This window comes from Osmerus eperlanus, chromosome 9, assembly GCF_963692335.1.
Source record: "Osmerus eperlanus chromosome 9, fOsmEpe2.1, whole genome shotgun sequence".
Classification (NCBI taxonomy): Eukaryota; Metazoa; Chordata; class Actinopteri; order Osmeriformes; family Osmeridae; genus Osmerus; species Osmerus eperlanus.
The window spans coordinates 17,968,450-17,992,449 of record NC_085026.1 but is presented as its reverse complement, the minus strand read 5'-3'; the positions used below and the strand labels follow the sequence as shown (position 1 = coordinate 17,992,449).

Genomic DNA, 24,000 nt, shown 5'->3' with positions numbered 1-24,000 from the left:
CAGAGACAGGCTGGCCGGCTCGTCTCCCGTACAGTCTGGACTGTACTCTATGTACGGTACGAACGTAGATATGGGAAAGTTGCTGATATGCACAATCCATCACAAACAGCTTGTTCTCATCTCGTCTTTAGTAAAACAAGTAGATATATAAAGCCGACAGTGTGAGAATTGCCCTTTTCAGATGGTAGTGTCATTCCCTGGAATGTATGTTTCAGACCCTAAATGTGTGCAGTTTTAACATACGAGACCATGAGATTTTACTGAGTACAAGAATCAAACGCCACAAAAGACCCCAAAACTGTCTGAAACAGGAGCCTTTATTAGTGCACTGCATCACCATCCTCTACAACAGATCCTGGACATTTCAATACCAACAAACATTCCTCTGGAGTTCTGAATCTGTAAACAGCTCTATAGACATATAGGTCAAACTTGTGTGTGCACACAGGAACACACACTCACAAACACTTTCCTTTTGGATCGTTCGGTTGTCGGTGTGCATCCACAGGGAGCAGGTAGTGAGAGACACAGCAGATACCCAACAGAGCATTATTGTCAGTCAAACACTTTGTTTACTTTCAAGTGTGGTTAAGCAAAGTTGGGTGATGAAGCACTTAGAACACCGTTCAGACAAACCTTGAATAAACAGATGAGCAGGGTACATGAAATGTAACTATGCTTTAAAGATGAAGACACACTGCAGGGAGTTACACCCAGGCATGACTGAAGCCAGGTCAACTCGTTTCCATCAACAAACAACATTCGAGATCAGGATCAGTTCTCCTTCAAATCGAATCCACATTCTCTACTGTCTCTACTGTCCACTTCACAGTCCAGAATATTTAACAACATTGCATTGTGTGTCGTACACTTCTTCCAACAGCCAACATTCAGGAAAGTTCAGGAAGAAACCTCAACCTTCTTACTACCTACCTTGTCCAGTTCAACAATATCATTACTCGGGTTTTGCAATCTATGTGTATTTTTGTGTTTCTAACAGATCATGTCTTTGGCAGTTCAAAACCTGTGGAGATGAACTGCACGGCCTCTTCAGCATGACTGCAGCACTACTGAATAAAAATGTAGACAAGGGGAGGAAAGTACTCTATTAACGTGTTATGGCTTTAAGTCATGGTTAAGTATGCTTAAAGTGTGATCCAGACCTCTAATGATAGTTGTAATTTTCATTCTCTACTAACTTCACTATGCACAGAGTTCCTCTAACTTAAGAAATGTCATTTTGTAGTCACACAGAGACACATTAATTAAATCAACAAATGAAGTTAGTGAACACAATTCAAGTCATTCAAACCAAATACATTGTGGTGACCTTTTTATATATTTGAAACAATATTCAAGGCACAACTATGAGAAAAAAAAACAATCCCACTTTTCAAGTGGGAATTGTATTAGAAAATGTATACACAGTATGGCTACTCCATATCATAATGCACTTGTATTGTGTTTTTTACAGTTAAAATAAAGATGTTCTGAAACTGTAAACTATTTGAATGAAAGGGTGAATACTGCATCAATCGATAGCTTATAAATGCAAATGGAGCCCGTGATCTGACCTTAAGTAATCAACACAGAAGGCATAGAGTATTATCAGCATATAATGCTAATTACATACAATTATTTAAATGACCACTAAGGCAAAGTCAGGCACGACACTTGGATGTAGTCAGCTCAAGGCCAGGCGGTCCAAGTCAAACTGATTAGCTATCATGAACTGAACCTTCATTTACATCAACTTTAATGTTTGTAGAACCTTTAAATAAAACTTCAAATGTAAACAAAGACAGCCGTTTCATGTCTTCAATTCAAATGACGCGCTACAGTCATGTAGAGCTCATCAATACTCTTACATCAAAGAATAAAGTGCTTGTAAGCCAAGTTCTTTTTTTTTTTTTTTTTAAAGAAAGGAAAATGCTTTTAGTCATTTGTTATGACCCTATGCTCTAATCATTCTCGTCTAAAACATCAACCATCTTGGATTCTTCCAAACTCAAGTTTGAGTTATCTTTCTCAATTACAAATAAAGAGTGAATGGAAGCAGGTGCTTCATCTGTTAAACGGCTTGTGGGAAATCCTCCAGGTTTAGTTTTCCTTCTGATACAGACTGAGATTTCAACATTTCAAGTCCTTTAGACAATCCTCCCATGCTCTCTGGCCTGAAAATAAAAAAATATACATATTACAGGTATAAATTGCGAATGTTTGTAATCGCTTAATCCACCACTTATAGCAGCGTTCTCTGGGATCTGCAGTATCTGTTCTCTCCTGGCTGAGCGCAGGTGGGTGGGAACACATTATCATACATACAGCAGGCGAGAAGATTAACGGGGACGGCTTCACTTGGCTATTTCTACGCCACTTGAAAAGCTGATGCTCGCTTCAGCAGTGAGTTATACTGTACCCTGGTCAGTGAGTTATACTGTACCCTGGTCACAATCTAATAATGTACTGTATCTTACATCTGCAATGCAGAGGAATCCATCTCTTATCTGTCTCTCATGCCCATGCATCCATCCATCCCTTACTCATCCATCACTTACTCAACCATGCATCCATGCATCCTCCCCCCTCTCATCCTCTCCTTAACTGACCTTATCAGTGCTGGTGGTGTGTGCTGGGTTCATCTCTCCTGACTCCAGGGTCAGAACAGACAGGCTGGAGTCTAGAAGCTCCTCTGTGTAAAAGAACCTGCTGTTAGTCACTGTGAACCCACATACCCTCCCTCCTCCCACTGGGACACCTCCCATACCCTCCCTCCGTCCCACTGGGACACCTCCCATACCCTCCCTCCGTCCCACTGGGACACCTCCCATACCCTCCCTCCGTCCCACTGGGACACCTCCCATACCCTCCCTCCGTCCCACTGGGACACCTCCCATACCCTCCCTCCGTCCCACTGGGACACCTCCCATACCCTCCCTCCGTCCCACTGGGACACCTCCCATACCCTCCCTCCGTCCCACTGGGACACCTCCCATACCCTCCCTCCGTCCCACTGGGACACCTCCCATACCCTCCCTCCGTCCCACTGGGACACCTCCCATACCCTCCCTCCGTCCCACTGGGACACCTCCCATACCCTCGCTCGGTCCCACTGGGACACCTCCCATACCCTCCCTCCGTCCCACTGGGACACCTCCCATACCCTCCCTCCGTCCCACTGGGACACCTCCCATACCCTCCCTCCGTCCCACTGGGACACCTCCCATACCCTCCCTCCGTCCCACTGGGACACCTCCCATACCCTCCCTCCGTCCCACTGGGACACCTCCCATACCCTCCCTCCGTCCCACTGGGACACCTCCCATACCCTCCCTCCGTCCCACTGGGACACCTCCCATACCCTCCCTCCTCCCACTGGGACACCTCCCATACCCTCCCTCCGTCCCACTGGGACACCTCCCATACCCTCCCTCCGTCCCACTGGGACACCTCCCATACCCTCCCTCCTCCCACTGGGACACCTCCCATACCCTCCCTCCGTCCCACTGTGGACCCACATACCCTCGCTCGGTCCCACTGGGACACCTCCCATGACCTACCTGCCTTCCTGCCGCTGCTCTTGGCGTGCTCTAGAGGCTGGGGAGAGACGTCCTGGGGAGAGACGTCCTGGGGAGAGACGTCCTGGGGAGAGACGTCCTGGGGAGAGACGTCCTGGGGAGAGACGTCCTGGGGAGAGACGTCCTGGGGAGAGACGTCCTGGGGAGGGCCACAGGCTCTCTCCTCCGTGGGGGAGCTGGGAGCAGGACTGCAGACATCGTCACAGTCTGTCTTGGGAGCCGTAGGAGGTTCAGGGGCTTTTGGCGGCTGTCCTTGCCTGACCAAAGAGCTCTGTGTCTGGGATTCTCCAGCAGGTCGCTCTGCTTGGTCCTGAGGGTCACCGGCTTCCTGGGTATCTGTGGGCTCCTCGTACTCATGTCTGGTGTTGCTAGGGGAGGTGTTGCTAGGGGAGGTGTTGTTGTGACGGGCCTCTTGGATGAGCTCGTCTGAAAAGCGAACTTTCTTTTCGGGGCTCTTATGAGACGCAGCCTCGGTCTCACCTTCAGGAGCGCTGTCTGGGAGAGAGCTGGGGGGCCCAGGCAGCTGCTCAACCCCAACCCCCTCCTCCTCCTCGCTGACCACATCCAGAAGAGGTGAAGACTCTGTTTTGAGGTCACCCTCTGTGACCCTTGGGGTCTCTGCTATGGGCTGGTCCCCTTCTGGGTCTCCCAGGGCGTCCAGTTCCTCCAGAAACTCTTCCAAGCTCGTCTGAGAAGCCCGTGAGAGACCCCCGTCCTCGTCAGCATCCCATCTGGAAGACATGTTTTAAGTCCACAAGAGCCAAAGAAATCCGCACTCTAGATAACATCTTGATCAGCAACAGAAAAGCCCAGTTTTGGGATCTACGACACGGTAAACAGTGCGTGCGTTCAGTACTAGAGAGGATGACTTTGGACGAAAGACGATGATGGAGTTGAAGAACTGAGAAAGAGCGTTTGTGGAAGGAGAACAGGAAGACATCCTATCATCCCTTAATACCATCTGACAACAACTGCTGACAACATGGAGGAGTGGCCCACAGCAGGGAAGGACATAAATAGGTGGGTAAATAGGGAGTCAGGTGGCTGAGCGGTGAGGGAATCGGACTAGTAATCCGAAGGTTGCCAGTTCGATTCCCGGTCATGCCAACTGACGTTGTGTCCTTGGGCAAGGCACTTCACCCTACTTGCCTCGGGGGAATGTCCCTGTACTTACTGTAAGTCGCTCTGGATAAGAGCGTCTGCTAAATGACTACATGTAAATGTAAATACTGCATGAGGACAGACAGGATGGAGCTAGCCTCTCCTGGTACATCGGTAACGTGACAACCACTTGACAGATGTCTTATGGAACAAACAGAGCTTTTAAGAGGAAGTTTCCCATGTGAGAAGACAAACAGGTTTGACGTGTGCTGTGTTCTGTCCCCGGAGCATCCCTAAGGGCCTGCAGCCAGACAAAACACTTCACTGAACTGGCAGGACAGCGATGAGGCTCCATCAGGGCGTCTGCTTTACATCTCTCTGATGCATGTCTGCTGCCTCACCCTGGACTCTACTGACCTTCTGGCGCGTCCAGTCAGACGATCTTTGCCCTTGGCCTTGCTGCCCACCACAGGAACCTTCTTGCCCCCCTCGTCTCCTTTGCCCCTTGTATGGTGGCCTGTGTGGGACACGTTTGAGGAGGAATATCTTTGAACCACATGAACACTAGACAGACACTGACATCAGAGTACGTTCTACACCACTAAGTGTCTGGAGACTACAGGCGACTGTTGCAATAAACTGTACAATATGGCACCGAAGGTTGTTCTGTACAGCCCTGAGCAGGAAATACCTCACCTCCAGAGTCAGCAACTGATTTGGGATAACCTTTCCTTGCACTCTTCCCACCTGGAAACCAAACACAGTATTAATAGAATATTGTCTGTAATCAACATGTTTCTCTCTTATCTATGGAAGCAAATCAGTGACATTATGTTTTGAATTTGAGAAAAGGCATTGAATACTTAATATGGAAATTTAAACACCACCGAATTCATAGCATCAAAATATTTTTCGAGGAAAACCATACCTGAATTTGTTATGTTTTGAATTCACCTGCCAAATTTATTTTGATGTAAAAAAAAGAAAATCTGAACAAAAAACTAAAGGTTTGTAAATTCAGATGGCTCAAATTTGAATGATGAAATTCAGATTTAAAAAAATTGAGCCCAAAAAATTCTAATAAAAAGACATTCTGGTTGCTCAAATTCTAAAGCAAATATTCAGTTCTGAAAAAATTTAAGAAGAAAAAAAATGTTGCTGAAAAGAATTCTGATTGCAACATCCGGAATACCAAGGATAGGTAAGGCAATCGTATCTGAATTTTTCAGCTCTATTTTTTTTTTATTCATTTTTGCTTTCGAATTTCAGTAGCCTGAATTTAGTTTTATTTGAATTTTTGAAGATTTACATTTTTGAAGATTGAATTTGTTATACAATTTTAAGATTACATTTTTTGTTATACAATTTTTGGTACCTGAATTTTGTTGTTCGAATTTGTGCAAACTGAAATTCAGATTATAATTTTTTTTTTACCAACCAAAAGTCTCACCTCTAGTTTGAGGCCCTCTGTCTCTCTCTCCAGGGGATTTATCTGAAAACCTTGAGGCAAAGGTTTAGTTTACAGAGCAAGGACGCCCCAATAAGCTGCTGAGAGAGAACTATAAACAGGCACAGTACAAGTTCTGGGCGACAGTCTGGTGTAGAATGTAAACATGCACATTCTTACCATAGTTAATGAAGAGTCCATGGGGCTTAATGGTTGGGCACCTATCCTGCAACTTTACCACTAACCTTAGCGTTAGCATTCTACTTAGCCTTAACAGTTAGCACTCCACTGGGTTCATTTAGCAGGACTGCCCACATTCATCATTCATTCATTTTAAACCCTTGCCAAAAAAGGCAAGGCATTTCACCCCTGAGTAAATATAGTCTCCCTTGTCCCTTTTAAGTTTCTCTGCTTGTTCTAAATAGCTTGTTTATGTTGCTACTGGGCCGCTCAGGGCACTGCAGATGCAGCTGATAACCACCGAACTACAAAGACCACCGAACTACAAATACCACAGTGCTGCTTTCTTCTCTTTCTGGGTAGTGATGTATGAAAAGGTATTTTGGGGTGACACAATCTTAATTGTTTAAGTTGTAACACTGTTGATGCATCTCTTAAAAGCACATGTGATTTTTAGTTACCAGTACAATTGGCAGATGTGTATTAGTCTGCAACATTAATAACCAGTTGCGATATTATTCAATTTAGTGTGACAGTCTGCTAATGCTGTTTGTATCATGTGACTTGATCAGATCTAGTCTTGTGATGGTACAACAGTATCATGAGATTAGACATGGGTCCAAATGTAGTCTCTCTAAATCCCTACAACATTCTAAATCTACATTGAGTTATTGAGAGCAGCCAATCATACTATACAAAGAAGAAAGTAAATCTATGAGATAACATTTTTATTCCTCCAGGCATTTTCCTTTCTGCTACAGTTTCTCACAAACCTTCGTCACAGAATGGTTTTGGTTAAAGGAGTTAGTTGGGGTGAGATGCATGTAGGTTAAGTACAAGCTTAAAGAGACAGTTCAGCCCAAAATCAAAAATTAATTGTAATACCTATTTATCCATCGAACTACATCCTCAAGTGTGCAAACAAATGTGCAAACAAATGTGAAAACATGCATTCGGCAAACCAAACAAACAACCATGCGCTAGCGCTAGGGAGTCAGGTGGCTGAGCGGTGAGGGAATCGGGCTAGTAATCCGAAGGTTGCCAGTTCGATTCCTGGTCATGCCAACTGACGTTGTGTCCTTGGGCAAGGCACTTCACCATACTTGCCTCGGGGGGAATGTCCCTGTATTTACTGTAAGTGGCTCTGGATAAGAGCGTCTGCTAAATGACTAAATGTAAATGTAGCTGAAAGGGCCGACAGTAGCAGAGCTGCTAGAGAAGCGGGCTGGTGTTAAACAGGAGGGCTGCGGTCGGGCTTCAAGCTTACATGTGATCCGTCTTGTCCAGGTCCCAGGCTCGTCTCCACTGGCCCTTGGCGTTTTTGTGGCGAGCAACTCTATCTCGGTCGATCTGCTCGCGCTCCTTCTTCCAGCGCAGGTACTCCTGCTGCTCCTCTCTGGAGAGGCTGAGCTCAGTCTGGCCCTGCAGCTCTGCATCCTGGGGAGACACAGTCACACGTTAGTCACACAGTGGACGCTTTCATCCGCAGCGACGCACATAGTGCAAGTAGAATGTACAGCGGAAGATCAAGAATCGGAAGTGCGTATTTCTACGGTATTTCAGTGGTCAGAGTTGACTGAACGGTCTGTGTTTGCCCCCGTTTCCCTCAGGGGCCCGGGGCCCCTGGTGAAGCTGTAGAAGCAGCAGCCTGGAGAAGGGCCCGCAGCCGGCTCAGAGCTGCAGCATGACCTCTGGCGAGTAACAGGAAAACAGCCTCTCTCAACGGGAGCGGAAATCAATAAGACACTGAATTGATCTTTGCTAAATTTGTTTTGTTTTTTTCTAGGGGACATAAAGGACACAAACGCAGTGACAGAGAGAGAAGTAACAGCTCCAGAGAGGTAGAAGATGAGAAGGACACACGGATCTGACAGGTGTTGTTTTGCTCTGAGGTGCGAGCCAATCAGAGGCAGGTAAACATTTGGTGCTCCTACAGGCGGTCTCCAGGATGAGGGAGAGAGTGTTCGTCCCTCTGGTTGTCTCTCCTGCTAGGGGACGCAGGGGTCCCGGGGGACGGTGGATGCCGCATGTTCCAACAGGCAGTCCCCTGCTGTCTCCGTTAGCCAGAGCGCTAATTAACACTTTCAATTTCCTGCCTCTACAGGGTCTCCCAGGGAGGGCGTCAGGGGCCAGGGAGCTGTCTGATTGTAGCTTTCAATTAGGGCCTGGCCTCCCTCAGGGAGGAGGGCAACACAGGGATTAGAAGGACTACGCCTGCTTCACAGCTTGTAACACTAGCAGGCCTTGACGATGGAGATGAAGACCTGTACAAACGTGTCCAGTTGAGGATGTGGAGATACCGCTTTGTGGGTGGGGGGACCAAATGAATGAAACAAACAACGTTGAATCCCCCCCTCGAGCTCTTCTGCAGTTGGCGCGGGCCGGTTAGCACAGCCTAGGACCTGCAATCACCTTCTTATGCAACAGCATCCGGCTTCCACATAGGAGAAACAGAGCGTTGCGTAACCTGCCGGCAGCGTTCTCCAGGGCGGGGCTGATAACCAGAGGAGGCAGAGGAGGAGGCAGCAGTGGCAGCAGAGGAGGCAGCAGAGGCAGCAGAGGAGGAGGCAGCAGTGGCAGCAGAGGAGGCAGCAGAGGCAGCAGCAGAGGCAGCAGAGGAGGCAGCAGAGGAGGCAGCAGAGGAGGCAGCAGAGGAGGCAGCAGAGGCAGCAGAAGAGGCAGCAGCAGAGGCAGCAGAAGAGGCAGCTCTCGTCATGTGGTCTACACTCGCTCCACGTGAGAAGGTCTGGCCTGTTTACCTCTGCTGCTGCACTGTCCAGCCTGCGCCTGACCAGCACACCACCAGACCAGGAGGCCCTCACGGACACTGTCTGACCACTGGGTTGTGTGTGTGGTTTGTGTGTGTGTGGTTTGTGTGTGTGTGGAGGAGAGTGACGTGTCGGATCATTCCCTCAGAGCCAGTGCAGTATTCCCCCTGTAAGAGGCATCGACATGTCTGGGTCCTGTAAGAGGCATCGACATGTCTGGGTCCTGTATGAGGCATCAACATGTCTGGGTCCTGTAAGAGGCATCAACATGTCTGGGTCCTGTAAGAGGCATCGACATGTCTGGGTCCTGTATGAGGCATCAACATGTCTGGGTCGTGGCTCTTACCTGGTAGTACGGCTCACACTCCAACACACTATAACGCTCCTCTGTCTGCCTCTGGTCCTGCCTCTGGTCCTGCCTCTGGTCCTGCCTCTGGTCCTGCCTCTGGTCCTGCCTCTGGTCCTGCCTCTGGTCCTGCCTCACCTCATCCTGGGAGAGAGGGGGGGAGAGAGAGAGAGGAAGAGCAAGAAAGTGACACAGAGACAAAAAGATAGATGACAGACAGATGACAAAAAGAGGACAGAGAGGTATCGAGTGAGAGGGAGGAAGAGAGAGGGAGAGAGAGGGAGAGAGAGGAAGAGAGAGGGAGAGACAAAAGGACAGAGAGAAGGAGAGGGGTAGAGAGGATGAGAGAGAAAGGGAGAGAGGTAGGGAGGATGAGAGAGGAGGGGAAGGGGGAGAGAAAGAGAGATGACAGTTACATAATGCTTCCCATGTCTTTCAGCTGTTTATTAATCAATGATAGACTATTACTCCTGAAGGTCCCAGTGCTGCCATTGTTATGGCTGCCATTAAACTGACAACAACGTATCCTGTGTACACCTGACAGGCTGACAGAACTAGACTGCCCCCTGGTGGACAAACACTGTACAACGGGAGGGATTTTGTGTTTGAAGAAATATTCAATTCAGTTCGACATAATGCGTTCACCCGTGTGAATGTGTCTGGGTGATTCATGCTGCCATTAGCAGACGTCTCCAGGACAGAGGGAGGGTGAGGACTGCTGGAATGAGTCTGTCTGTCTCAGGAGGAGAGATTTAAGACATCCACAGACTTCATTTGTTCCTCCCTCCCAGAGCACAGACAAAACACAGCTCTCATTCGCTCACCCAGGCGCTCGTTTTCTCTCTCCATCTCTCTCACACACTCCCTCTCTCACTCCGTCACTCTCCCTCCTTTGTCTCCTTTGTCTCTCTCTCTCTCCCTCAGTCCCTCTCTCTCACTCCTTTCTCTCTCACTCCCCCTCTCTCTCTCCCTCTCTCCTCCATCACCTGTCTGGCACATTGCAGCTCTGTCCACTTGGCAGCATGATGAGCCACATTCACAACCACATTTGTATTAAAAAAAACGTGTGAATGTTAATTAGATTAAATCATTCTTTTCATGATGGTGGGAAAACAAGGAGGAAACATGATGCAAACAGAAGGTCTGCAGAAGGGTCCCTGTTCCCCTCCTCCCCCTCTCCCTCCCCCACTCCCTCCCCCGCTCCCTCCCCCTCTCCCTCCCCCGCTCCCACCCCTCTCCCTCCCCCTCTCCCTCCCCCTCTGTATCCCTCTGTCTCTCTCCTTATCTGGTCCTCTCTCCACAGAGCAGACACACCAGACAGACCCTCCCTGATCCCTCCCCGCTGTCAGACAGCTCCAGAGCAGGGCCAGCCCACTCCTAGTCCCCACCCTCATCCTCAGATCCCGGCCAGGGCCCCATCCTTCAGTGAGCCCACTAGGCCGTACCCTCATCCTCAGATCCCGGCCAGGGCCCCATCCTTCAGTGAGCCCACTAGGCCGTACCCTGGGTATGAAAGGCCCACGTGTCCAAGCTGCAGTGATAAGCTCTCATTCCAGCTTGTGTTCGACTATGGACGCACATTTAATGCTGAAGAGTAAGGCACTATCTGATTTAGTTATTTGCGTTACACAGTTTCTGAATAGAATCATGGAAACAGGAACAGGACTGTCCTGGAGGTGACACTATGACATCGTCATGGCTAAACTTACCACAACCCCAACACTGACTGAGTCCCTGTGATGGACCATAGGGCTGACCCGAATATAGGCTAGAAATAGTGTTCATGATGTCACTGCTACCATATTACATCAGTGGGCTGGGGACTGCGGGAGGCTAGCCTAACACATAGCACACACATGCAGACTCCAAGATTGTTACACAGACTCTGCTATGCACACATGCACACACACACACAACTCTGTAACCCTATTTTCACCCAAACCCCGCCCCCCTCCCTCCACAGGAACAGAGGATCAGCTGTTCATGGTGTGTGTCAGCAAGTTGATAGGAGAGCGTGTGTGTGTGTCCACGAGTGTAATTGTGTGTGAGTGTGTCCACTGGTGTGTGTGTGAGTGTGTGTGTGTCCACTTGTGTGTGTGTGAGTGTGTGTCCACTGGTGTGTGTGTGAGTGAGTGTGTGTGAGTGTGTGTGTGTCCACTGGTGTGTGAGTGTGTGTGTGGCAGTCTGAAGCAGCTGTTCGGACTCTGCAGACCAGGGATCTGAGTCAGGTCACAGAGCAGCTGGAGATGTTAGCGTGTGTGTGGCCTGTACTCATGCAGGCGTGTGTATGACTATGTTTCACCTGCACATCTATAACACAACATTCCACAGATAGTAAATCAAGGCTTCAGGCTTTGTGCTCCATCACAGGAGGAGGGGGGAAGGGAGGGGCCAGTCCTCCAGAGACAGCTCTCCCAAGACACGTCAGCAGACAGGTGTTGGTTGTTAGGCAACCACACAGCAAGGTGTGTGTGTGTCTGAGGGGGGGGCTCACCTGCGATCCTGTCTCCCCCCCGTAGGGGGGCCTGGCTCTGCCCTCCAAGGGTGCCCGCGGGGGCCTGTCCACCAGGGGGTGGTTGTGGGGGGCCGGCCCCCTCCTGGTCATCCTCTCACTCACCACCCGCTTCACCCCCTGAGGTCAACAGACACAAACACACAACGGGCCTCACAGCTACACCACAACACCAGAGATGGGAGTAACTAAGTACAAATACTTTTTCTGGTATCAATACTTACTACACTATTTATGTTATCTATTTATAATTACTTTCACTCCTGAAATTGTTTACACAAATATTTTTATAAAAAAAATATTTTTATAATTTTTTTTTTTTGAAATGCCCAAAAATGGTTGAAATAATATTTTCAAAAAAAGGTTAGAAACAAATTTAGAAAAAGTTGAAAAAATATATTTTTTTTCAATCACTCACATGGTCTGCACACATGCTGCAAAGTTCATCCAGATATAAGGTACAAGTGGTCCACAAATGCAGGCTGACCACGGTGAGTGTTCTCTACCTTGGTGTGGTTCCCTGCCATGGTGACCAGCAGCTGCCTCGACCTGGCTCGCCCCGCACCCGGGGGACAGTCCTCCCCACACAGCCCAGGCCCTGGCCGGGTCACCACCACACGGGGCTCCTGGAACACAGGCCCAGCCCGGGTCAACAGGACAGCCTGACAGGGGCCTAGCTGGCTAGCTCGCTAGCATGCTAGCAGGCTAGCTCGCTAGCATTCACAGCACGGGAACACACACAGCCAGCTAGCTAGCTAGTTAAAGCACTAGAACACACCAAGCTACCCAGCTAGCTACAACACTTGTACACACACACACGGCCAGCTAGCTTGCTACAGCACTGGAACACACACAGCTAGCCAGCTAGCTACAACACTTGTACACACACACGGCCAGCTAGCTTGCTACAGCACTGGAACACACACAGCTAGCCAGCTAGCTACAACACTTGTACACACACACACACACACGGCCAGCTAGCTTGCTACAGCACTGGAACACACACAGCTAGCCACAATCTACGCATCTCTCACAGTGGTGGAATTGTTAATGGTGATGGTCAGGTCGTCCGCTTTGCCCTTCCGGTTCTGCAGGGCTTTCCCTTCCTCCTCCGCCTTCTTCTTATCCTCCTCCACTTCCTGTAAGGGACACAGAGAGGACGACAACTCCGAGATGAAAAACAGCTGATGGTGACGACCTTAGCATGGAGGAGTCAGTGTGGTGGTGCTGGAGGTTGAAAGCTCTGCCCACCTGGTACCTCCTCATGAGGGCCTGGTTCTTCTGGCGCAGGGCCTCGATCTTCTTGTCCAGCTCCTTGTCTCTCTGCTCCCTCTTGGGCAGCATTTCGCTGGGGCTCTGGGTGGAAGGGGACAGTGCTGTCTTCATGAGGACCGCAGAGGGCGCAGGCATCACCATGGGCATGACAATTTGGGATACTGTCACCTGAGCCAGACTGGACTCACAAACTAATGAAAGCATAGATTTGAACTTGTGTGATTTGGAACTAAACAATGCCCCAAACATTTATGAAATAGTGGTTGAATTGACTTTGAAAATGTGAAGAAAAAAAAAATCTCTCTCTCTCTCTCTCTCTCTCTCTCTCTCTCAGCAGGAATCTTAAGTGCAGACTATCTTAACCCTCGTGCTGCCTTCGGGTCACATGACCCAAAGGTTCATAACGAACCATCGTTGTGTTTACCCAATTTTACCCAATACAAAAACAAATAAAAATAATTTTCTTTTAACCTTCGCAATGTGGGGGGTCTGAGACAGCCCAACGGTTAAAAGAAAATGCTTCACTTTGTTTTTGTATGCGGTAAAGTTGTCGCAATACGACGGTGGGTCACAATGACTGATGGGTCAGAATGACCCGAAGATAACACAAGGGTTAAACATCCTAACACCGTCAGCTGAAGTCTTCCTCACACGACCAGAGGCCCCCTCCTAATCCCAGCGTGGCTTCAGACCGCTACAGGGACAATGTGCAGTGTCACTGATCCAGAAGAACAACTGAATCCATGGACACAAGGCACCCATCTAATGCTGTCAGCTGGAAGGATCGATGGAGATCTGGTAACAGTGACGGAGCGTGTTCAGGCCCAACACAGCCAAGGTAGTAGTAACTTGAAGCCCTGTTACAGGAATCTAAAGCAGCTACATGGCTCTTATGGAGACTAAGACATACTTTCTGACATGCTTTCTCTGAGCTCATCACCTGGGCAGAGGGTTCTGGGAAGTGTAGTTTGTGTAGTTTCTTTGAACAGCTTGAGAGAGGGCTGAAGAACACATGACTGACAGGGCAATAGTAGCAGTAGTATTACTAGGTATTCCACTCACATGTATTTAGTTCTTTATACCAGCAGTGTCGCAGAAGGCTTCAAATATGCCCACATAGAACTGCACCTACACCACCCCTACACCCTGAAAGACCCGTTACTGATCCTTTACTGATCCCTGAGGGGGAAATGTGACATTGCAGGAGGCAAGAAGAGGAAATACGAAATAAGAATAAAAGCAGGTAACAGATTCTAAATATGCACGAGGTGACCCTTTGCAGCAGCCAATGGCAGAGGGCAGCTTCTACACCTCGGCCTTTAGCTCAGATGACCGGCGACCGCAGAAGGAGAGAGCCAAGCAGCTCAAAAGCCAAGCAGCTCAAAAGCCCGGCTCACAGCAACTCGTTATTCCCTGCGCTCAAAAGGATCTTGGCCTTACAGGATCGATGTCATGTGTCATGTTGGTAACTGATCAGATTAGGCCGGTAAAGTGCCCACACCCAATCATCTAAAACAGCCTTTCCCAACCCTGGTCCTCGGGACCCACTGCCCTGCATTGTTTGCACTGCACACACCTGATTCAAATGAATGGGTCATTATCAAGCTCAGCAGAAGCCTGGTAACGACCCGTTTATTTGAATCAGGTGTGTTGCAAGAGGGAAACATCTCAAACATGCAGGGCAGTGTGTCCTGAGGACCAGGATTAGGAAAGGCTGATCTAAAACACAATTTAGCTTTTCTACTGGAGCCTTCAGAATGCACAGAATGGGTTGCGCCCCGTGGGCCAGTGCTGGGTTTGTGCTGAGCTAGCTTCTGCGCTACGAAAGACGACCCGACTGCCACCATACAGCCTCTGGAAGGCACTTTGAAATAAACATGCCTCAAGCTATTGATGTAGCACAGAAAAACACCACTTCCTGTTCAGGAGAAGTGACACAGCCATGCCCCCCCTGCCTGTCTGGGACACACTAAAGCCCATCTCCCTCCCTCTCCCTGCTATGATGCCGTCACAAACCACCACTATCGGAGTAACCTTGAGACTGAACAATACAAACACTAAAACAAGGGCCCAGGACACAGGATGTTGAATATTTAACCTGCTAGAATAAAACATTTTCTATTTAATTAAGACTGAAAGCCTGGTCAGCCTTGAAAAGAGGCTACCCTGACGAGGAGGTCAACATTCTGCATGTGGCGATAGCTGCCCCCTGTCTGCCTGACTGTCTGCCTGTCTATCTGCCTGTCTATCTGCCTGTCTGTCTGCCTGTCTGTCTGCCTGTCTGTCTATCTGCCTGTCTATCTGCCTGCCTATCTGCCTGTCTATCTGTCTGTCTATCTGCCTGCCTATCTGCCTGCCTATCTGCCTGCCTGTCTATCTGCCTGTCTATCTGTCTGTCTATCTGCCTGTCTGTTTGCCAGGTACCCGCCGTCGCCACAGTGATGACAAAAGAGAACCCTCTCAGCTCCATGTGACATTCCGTGCAGCGCCGAACAATGAGTCACAGCACCCGGGCCAGGATGCCATTCTTCTTCTGGGGTTTTCCACCTCCGCCGCGTCGCCATCGCTGCCCACACAGACTAGCTGCCGGTCTCATAGCACGGCCGGCAGGGGGGAGAAGAGCGGACTCACTTCAACTCAGATGCATCCACTTTCCTCTCTTATTTTTAAGGATATGTCAGTATTGTACTAATCTAAAACACCATTTGATACCTGACACCAATTAGAAATGTGTAAGCCTTTTACAGTTCCAAAACGAACATCAAAACATTCAGGTAAATCTTTCTACCATTCATCAAAACCACTATCTCGGGACACTGAGTAATGAGAAGCAGTCAGCAGCACACAGTGCAGGAACCAGCAGAGCAAAGACTGCTCAACTCAAATCGTGTTTCTGAAGCCTGTGGAGCCAGTGAGAAGTTAGCTTACAGCTCCTGGTCGCCAGGGTTTCCAAACACAACAGACCCTGACGACACACAGGGGGACAGGAGCAAGGCAGAGACTGGCTGCTGGATGGCACCAGCCCCTCACTGCAGGGAGACCAGAGCAGCCAGTCCCTCACTGCAGGGAGACCAGAGCAGCCAGCCCCTCGGAGAGACGACCACACTGCAGAGAGAGGAAGTGGTCATGGAGGACAGGAAGCCTCCGGAATAAGAGAGTGCACCTTCCAGTCCTGCTTGTTAGCAAGGGAGCAGGTCCTGAGCAACTGTGTTTCATAAACACACACACACACACACTGACACTCCGATGCGCACACACACACACACACACACACACACACACTGACACTCCGATGCACACACACAAGCATCGGCATCGGACGGTGCCCATGGCGAGGCGTGGAGGCCCACTGGGCCGAGGCTGGCTGGACTCCCTCCCTGGCCACCTACCGGAGGCTGGGGACAGCCTAGGCAGTGGCCACTCACTCCACTACCTAAGGCACTGCGTTGGTAACAGCTACAACCTCGGCTAAATACTAAAACAGGGTAGGAAGCCCGCACGGGGGGGGGGAGACAGAGAAAGACAGAGCGAGATAGTCCAAAAGCTAGAGAGAAATGGAGAGAGCGCGTGGGAGAAGGGGAGAGAGAGAGAGAAAGAGAGAGAGGACACACTTACGGCTCTGTCCATGTCAGCGGTAGAAGCTGGGCTCAGTCCAAATGCGAGGCGGCCGGGGCAGCAGAGGCAGCAGGCTGGGGTCCACGATCATGCCTTGATTACAATGAGCCAAGTTGGGCTGAACGCCAACACGTCTAACAAACGCTCTGAGCCCCCCCGCCCCCCCTTTAACGGATTTCACGGCACCCACCCGCCAGCTCGCTCACTCTCGATCTCTCTCCCTTCGTCCCTCCCACTCTCTCGGACACATACTGTCTCTCCTTCCCTCCTCACTCTCCCTCCCTCTCTCTCTCTGGGGCACTTGCTCTCAGATAAAATTACCCTTCACACCCCCCTCTCCCCCTCCCTGTTCCTCTGCTCCGAACACGCTGGTTAAATGCTGCCCCCTCCCCACTAACACTCCCTCCCCTCTGGATTTAAAGGGAAACAGGAGAATGTCCACAGATAGCTCTGCCTTCATACGGGAAACAAACAGACCCTAAGACACTCATGAATTGAACCCAGCCCGTTTGTGTTTCGCCTCAAAGACGTACACAAACACGTTTCCCAAAACGAGGTTCCTGTCTCCTTACTGCTGGCCTCCTGCCCTCTCAGTAGCAGCTGGTTTGCCTGACAGGCTGCCCTGTCTGAATGTGAACATCCAGTGTACTATTAGGGGGCTCCCATTGAGAGGGGGAGAGAGAGGGAGGGAGAGAGAGGGAGGGAGAGAGAGAGGTTAAGTTTAGGGAGGGGGTGGGGCTGTCTGCAGGATTTCCCACGATTCCTCATGCAGGGTGTCTAGCCTAGGAATAAATGATATGCACCAGGCAGACAAATGCCAGACTGCTGAAGGAGGCAGCAGGGAAGTCAAGTTGCTCTCAGTGGCTGGACACTGGTGTTCCCAGAGTGCTTGAGAAACAGACAGCATCTTTGATAAGAGTATTAGGTTATCAGTCACAGCCTACTGCTTTAGCTAGAACAGAGTGCCACAAAGAATACGTTTCTTAAGGATTACTGTGTTAACAAACTAGATATTGCCTTACACGTGATAGCCTACTTCAGGGGTATGCACAGAAAATACAGGAATGTGACAAATACATTATTTTAAACAACTGCTTTCTGATGTAACATGTAAGGACCGTTAGCAACAACAACAAAAATCACCTATAGAAAATCCAAATGATAGTTTTTTACTGTATTAAACAATGTTATTATGAGTTATGGCTCTGATACAGATCAAATAAAAATGTGGTGGAATCAAAATAGTTCTGTTATTTTTTTAATCGAAATTGAAGTCTGCTGTGCCCGTGATGCTCGTGTCCGCCATGCAGTCAGTGATTATAGTCGGTAGTTGATTTTGTGTTAACTTAATTTAACTTTGTTTGAGTTTGTGCCCATGAGCAAACCCGTTTCAGAAAGGCCTACTATTGCGCTTCATGGTTTCAGTAAACGTGTTAATTCATAAAAATAACAAAATAGGCATACACTTATTTCTACTGAATGTATAGTCGGCATATCCAATTAATATTGTCTTGCCGTTAGTTTGCAAGCCAGGGTAGAATAGTTTGAGACGGCTTCTAAGAGATCAAATGCTGGTTAAGACTGGGTATTTTGGATTCAACATTTAGGTTGGAATCTATTTGACTAGCCTACCTAACACCTTGCTAGCCTACCTTGCAACACTGCAGGATGGTCGGACATGTCACCAATTTGGTAACAGTAGGCCTGTAATTTATCACCCGTAGCTATGGTTTATGGTTTTAGAATCTTCAAAATACCCACTAAAATAAAGAAAAATGTCATCCCAATTAGAAAAATACTGCAAACCAACTATAGACAGTTGATGGATGCGGGTTTTTTTGTATATTATCAAGCTAGCTAGCTAGACGTTTAGAGTGTGGCTAGTCTAGTGTGCTGTGATCGAAGCAAGGTCGTTGAAGTGGAAGTTAAAACACTTGGGGGAACCCCATACAAACATGTACCACACATTGATATTCAAATAAGAAATATCTAATTGCATGATTAACTGTGAAGTCATATCCCACAACTACGGGTTACTTACCACGACATTGGAAAGATTTATATTCCTGACAGGCATGTTAATTAACGTGAGTGACATGATGATGCACACATTTGGCGCATGTTCTATGATTGTCCACTAGGTGGAATGCTTTATCCTTAGTCTGAAAAAAAAAAAAGATGTCTATTGGCTCATCATTAACAGTTAAGCATAATTAGAATATTTCTCTTTGCAGCCGACCTGCCATAAAACATATGTAGAAAATGACATATACACTAAAAATAACAAACAATAAGGATATGCAGATGCATGTGAAAGGTGTTAGGACATGGGCAGCATTGTGCAGCTATGTTGGAAGAGACTCCCTCGCCTCAAGCATCCTTAACAGCTAAAACCCAGAACACGTGTGTCTGGGACTGGGCACAACGTTTTGGTTGGAATCTAGATAGGCTAATCACTCTTGTATGGGCGAACAGCAGACACATATAGGCTACATTTACATTTAGTCATTTAGCAGACGCTCTTATCCAGAGCGACTTACAGTAAGTACAGGGACATTCCCCCGAGACAAGTAGGGTGAAGTGCCTTGCCCAAGGACACAACGTCATTTTGCACAGCCGGGAATCGAACTGGCAACCTTATGATTACTGGCCCGATTCCCTAACCGCTCAGCCACCTGACTCCCCTACATGTAGGCTACTACATGTGTGCACAATTTAGCGTATAACGTAATGTGCTGGCTTTGAACAGTATCAAAGTAAAAAGTCACACTTTGATCAACAAGTTCAAATCTATCAAATCCCACATGTGGGTTTAGGCACATGCAGTAAGTAAAAGATTGAGAACAGGAAGGTCGCGTTTGCAACGTATTATTTGGTCTGGATCATTTTTGAGGTGTAACCCTTGTCACCTTATTGGGAGTTTCATTTGCTAAGGCAGTGCATACCTTGCAACGCCTTTCCTAGAAAAATACACCTATAATTAAAACAGGTTTGGGTGTGGTCTGCAGACCCTGCATCCCCATCACGAGGTCATTTGTTATAAATACAGACAGTGAGAGCATGATGTGCACAGTTTAACCCTCCTGTAACAGGTATGACATGCTTTAATTAAAAAACGTTTTTTTTGTAGGCTGCTAAAGTTGATATGGAAAATTACATGTATATCATTATTACAGGTATTCTTTCAATTTTTCTAACAGATTAATCTACCTGCTAACCCGAGACAAACATGAGTACTCCAGCGGTAAGACAACTCACTTTGATAACCATAGACTGTTTTACCATCCACCCTCCGTGCATGATTGATGAGTAATGAAATGCTTGTTTCTGGTCCCTCAGGCTACCACCCCTGCAGTCGGAGATAAGGAGGTAGGCTACACTGCTCCGAAGTCTGACTTTATGCTTGTTCTCTTTCTGTTAAATTCAATGTCAAAAGAGTTTGATAAATAGTAAGTAAAAATGTGTCGTAGTTGACTGAAATGTGTTCTACGACTTTAAGAGAACTGTCTGGTATGTTTATACTAAACTATTGAGATGAGTACAAATGTTTCGCTAATTTTTAGGGGAAGGGAAAGAAAGGAGATGGAAAAGCTGCCGGCCAACATGGAAAAGGTGGCGAACATGGAAAAGGTGGCGAACATGGAAAAGGTGGCGAACATGGAAAAGGTGGCGAACATGGAAAAGGTGGCGAACATGGAAAAGGTGGCGAACATAAAAAAGGTGGCGGAAGAGGATGTGGTACTGAAGTACCTTAATTGGAAAACATTGTTCTTTAACTGTTATAAACTCTGACATCATCTGTAAAAAAAATATGGACGTGTATCTATGTATTAAAACTATTCAGAGCCACAGTGACTTATTTATCATTTATTTATAGATGCGCATGCAATATATCATTCAAACAGATGCGTATAAGGGATACTTCACAACCCAGCTGTTATATGATTTTAGACCCATTACAAACCAACATTTCTACAGAAAAGATGTCAAAGAGCAGCACCCGACGTGCAGGTATCCTGCGATCTGAGTTGATAGATCAAAAGAAACGTATTAAGTTCTCCTCAAACTGTTGACAGTGGATCAGATGGCTCCGATCCAAATTTCACAACTCCAAGGTATTCGCACTCCCATAAACCCACGCACAGGCGCCGACCGTGGGTGCTCCGGAAAATACTAAGCACCCACGTGTGCCAGACTGCCAGTAGGCTACATTCATTTAACATGATATAGGCTATATCAAGTTAATAGGCGTGTGTGTTCGTGTCAGCCGCTGTCCATTTCCTAAGGTTCAGAAATGCAAACATTTTTTGACTACTTTTTTTTTAAAGGGCGTGCGCCAGTGAGCACCCACGGACGAAAACATAAATCGGCGCCTATGACCCAGGTGTTGATGGCCTACAGCCAAGTGAGCTACGCCCTCTTCTAGAACATTGGCCTTCCAAAGGACTTCAGACAAGTTTAATTTGCTGAGTTCGTCTGCATAAGAGACCTTGACAGATTTACCTCCTATTTAACTATCCAGGAAATATTCTCATATTCTGTGTCTAAATGTGTCTAAATATGGTTATCTCAACTGCAGCACCTCTGAGACTATTTCCTGGATAGTCTGTTTGGCATCAAAGTCAAGTACACTCTCACAGTCTGAGGTGGACAATTTCATAAGAAATGTAACCCAGTGTGAGTAGTAGACCCTATTTGCTGCAAATTTAACCACAAGAACATCCCATACATGACAAAACATGACTTTCTAGGAACATGCCATTGGCATGGTCTATCTTCACATATGAACAGCATGAACATATGAACACATGAACAGCATGATGACAAAATACAGGTTTGGGTTGGGTAAACACAAAAGCACTGAATGTGATGTCAATCATGTCATTGTAGTTCATGTTAGAATGTGTCTCGCGAGTTGTTCTGAAGCTGATTAAGAGACAGCTGGGTAACATCAGATTCCAACAGCTCTTTTTTGAACTGATCTACAGCAGCATTCATCACAAACTGAACCACCAAACAAGCAGTCTCTTGCAGGACTATCTCAGTTGGCTGTCGATCACAATGATACAGATCTGTATGATCGTCAGCAAGGAGGACACAATAATGGCATGTGCCAGAAACAGTCTTTAATGAGCTGCTCAGTTCACAAGGGAATAACTGTTCATTGTCAGGATGAGACTTGTCACAATCCAAACCCTGGCTAATATCCCTCTGTATCAGATCTCTGCTTGGTGTGTCTAAACTCCTACACATAAAGTTATCTAGATGTTCATTCGAGTCAGGAAACAGTTGGATCTCTTTTCCTGTCGCCGTAAGGCCAACTGCATCAGCGGCTGAGGTAACGTATCCATCAGCGAGTCCTGGGTGCATCTCCACATTCACACTCCCCTCAGGTGATCCACAGTCCCCTGTCGTCTCAGAGCCACTGTAGGTCTCAGGTGGATAACGTGTCACCAGCGTCTCCCCAGCCTCCATCAGACGTTCTTCTCCACAGTCTTCAGGTTCCTTTATATCTTCCTCTAGCTGTGTTTCTGAGGCATCCGTGTCCGTCTCTACTGTGCCTTTGACCTCCTTGACCTCGGACGTCGCAGCACTCACATTCACGCTCACCGTCAGTGTCTCGGGGTAATGCCGGCGGGCGCCTCTCTCTCCCCTCTGAGGAGGACTGGAGCTGTCGCCCCCAGCTGCATCGTCAGCGTGTCTGTTAGCTAGGACGATCGTCTCCTCTTGTATGTATTCCCTGTTTTCTTCGATACGCTCCTGGAAGAAAGGAGAGGGCTTCTTGGCCCTGCGCCTCCAGAAAGGTCCGGTCTTTTCCCCGAGAGAGATACTAACACAAGGATCTTGCCGAGAAGTGTCCGGTCCCAACGGGGTGGCTTTAGAATCATCTCCAGGAGATTCACGACTGAATCTTTTGAAGATTTGTCTTGTTCTGACTTTGTATTTTTCTCTCCTTACCACAGCAGGAACCCTCTCTAGTTCCTCTCTGGTTAAAATACAGTTTATCACATTCGGCTGGACAGTTAAATCAACAGAGTCTCTGGTCAGCTTGTTAAAGAACGTGAAATCATTACTTCCATCTTTGTCATGGTCCCTCTTGTCATCTGACGTCTTACTACGACAGCACACGACAGACCGAGGGAAACAATATCTCCAGCCTTTGAGTCCCTGTCGTTTGTACTTTTGGTCTAAATCATCAGCATCTAAATGAGTTTGTCCTGTGGAGGATGACAAAGTAGCTGTCACAGGGCTCTGAAGAGCAGCCTCATCCTCACTACCCAGAGCCTTCTGAAGGTTCTCTTCAGAAGAATTTGTTTCTTGACAACTAAACGTTGACTTGTCTTTCGTCCAGTTGCTCTTCCTCAAACTTTTGGGTCTCCAGGACCAGATCGATTTGCCCTGTTCAGGACCCGACAGCCTTCCCCTCAGTCCTGCTCTCTCTTCACTGTGTCCAATTGCTGCCCCTTTGACTGACATGGTGGATTTATAATCATCTACGCTCTTCAGTTTTTTTTCCACAGATAATCTAGATGTGTCAAACCATTACTCAACTGTGGCATCTGTTGACAAACTCCCTCCTGTGAAGAAAACAAACATGTCATGCCTACGAAGAACCAAGCTCACTTATTCAATACATCCATAAATAATGATACTTAAGATTCCTCATTGCAATACTATGGTCATATTCTGTGGAGACAAGTCATTCTGGAACAACCAGTACAGCATAACAACCAGTTTCATCCTGGAATGTTTATCAGGTGCGTGCGTCAATCACTTGGTCCATGACATCAACCGACAAAGCCATTTAATATTTTAATGCAGTGGCTAAGCTACTGCTTTGTGCATTTTTAGACCCTTTACCAAATTCTACGAATACAGACTTCAGTGAATTGTTTTTATGTGAGTGAGTAATCTACCTGTACACTTGAAATTAGTTTAAACAGTAATATTTCTGATTTTGTTTCACTTACCTGTTCAGGACTCGGGGAGAATTCTTTATTCCTTATTAGAAGCGAGACATTGGCGCATGCAAACGCGCGCGCCTCTCCATCGCGCGCTTGCAGGTGTCCACCAGAGCTCTCCGACCGTCGCTGCTGGGGTGGCATGCTCTCAGGTTGCCATGGTAACGCACTGATTGACAAGTAGCATACCGCATGACCAAAAATATTTCTTAAACG

The 24,000-nt window shown here is 47.7% G+C and overlaps 2 protein-coding genes and 1 long non-coding RNA gene across 4 annotated transcripts; 1 reads left to right on the top strand and 2 right to left on the bottom strand.

Moving 5' to 3' along the window:
- Positions 1–1,421: 1,421 nt before the first annotated feature.
- On the bottom strand, positions 1,422–18,900 carry LOC134026914 (coiled-coil domain-containing protein 9B). 2 transcript variants are annotated; one of them, XM_062469966.1, is made up of 14 exons: positions 18,864–18,900; positions 16,823–16,915; positions 13,184–13,288; positions 12,967–13,071; positions 12,439–12,558; positions 11,915–12,052; positions 9,421–9,564; positions 7,574–7,743; positions 6,130–6,179; positions 5,376–5,426; positions 5,097–5,196; positions 3,561–4,309; positions 2,610–2,692; positions 1,422–2,174 (listed from the first exon to the last, which is right to left on the bottom strand). In XM_062469966.1, the coding sequence occupies exons 2-14, from the start codon at positions 16,832–16,834 to the stop codon at positions 2,148–2,150; spliced, it is 1,854 nt and encodes a 617-aa protein (XP_062325950.1). In that variant the 5' UTR covers positions 16,835–16,915; positions 18,864–18,900; the 3' UTR covers positions 1,422–2,147. The 2 variants fall into 2 exon arrangements, with proteins under 2 accessions (XP_062325950.1, XP_062325949.1); XM_062469965.1 differs by lacking the exon at positions 18,864–18,900 and having other exon boundaries at positions 16,823–16,982.
- Positions 18,901–19,837: 937 nt separating this feature from the next.
- LOC134027000 (uncharacterized) lies at positions 19,838–20,671 on the top strand. The gene is made up of 4 exons (XR_009931399.1): positions 19,838–19,914; positions 20,023–20,066; positions 20,162–20,191; positions 20,386–20,671. It is a non-coding gene; the product is annotated as an uncharacterized LOC134027000 (long non-coding RNA).
- Positions 20,672–21,706: 1,035 nt separating this feature from the next.
- Positions 21,707–23,987, bottom strand: LOC134026918 (uncharacterized). The gene is made up of 2 exons (XM_062469975.1): positions 23,794–23,987; positions 21,707–23,400 (listed from the first exon to the last, which is right to left on the bottom strand). The coding sequence occupies exon 2, from the start codon at positions 23,297–23,299 to the stop codon at positions 21,719–21,721; it is 1,581 nt and encodes a 526-aa protein (XP_062325959.1). The 5' UTR covers positions 23,300–23,400; positions 23,794–23,987; the 3' UTR covers positions 21,707–21,718.
- Between the last annotated feature and the right edge of the window lie 13 nt (positions 23,988–24,000).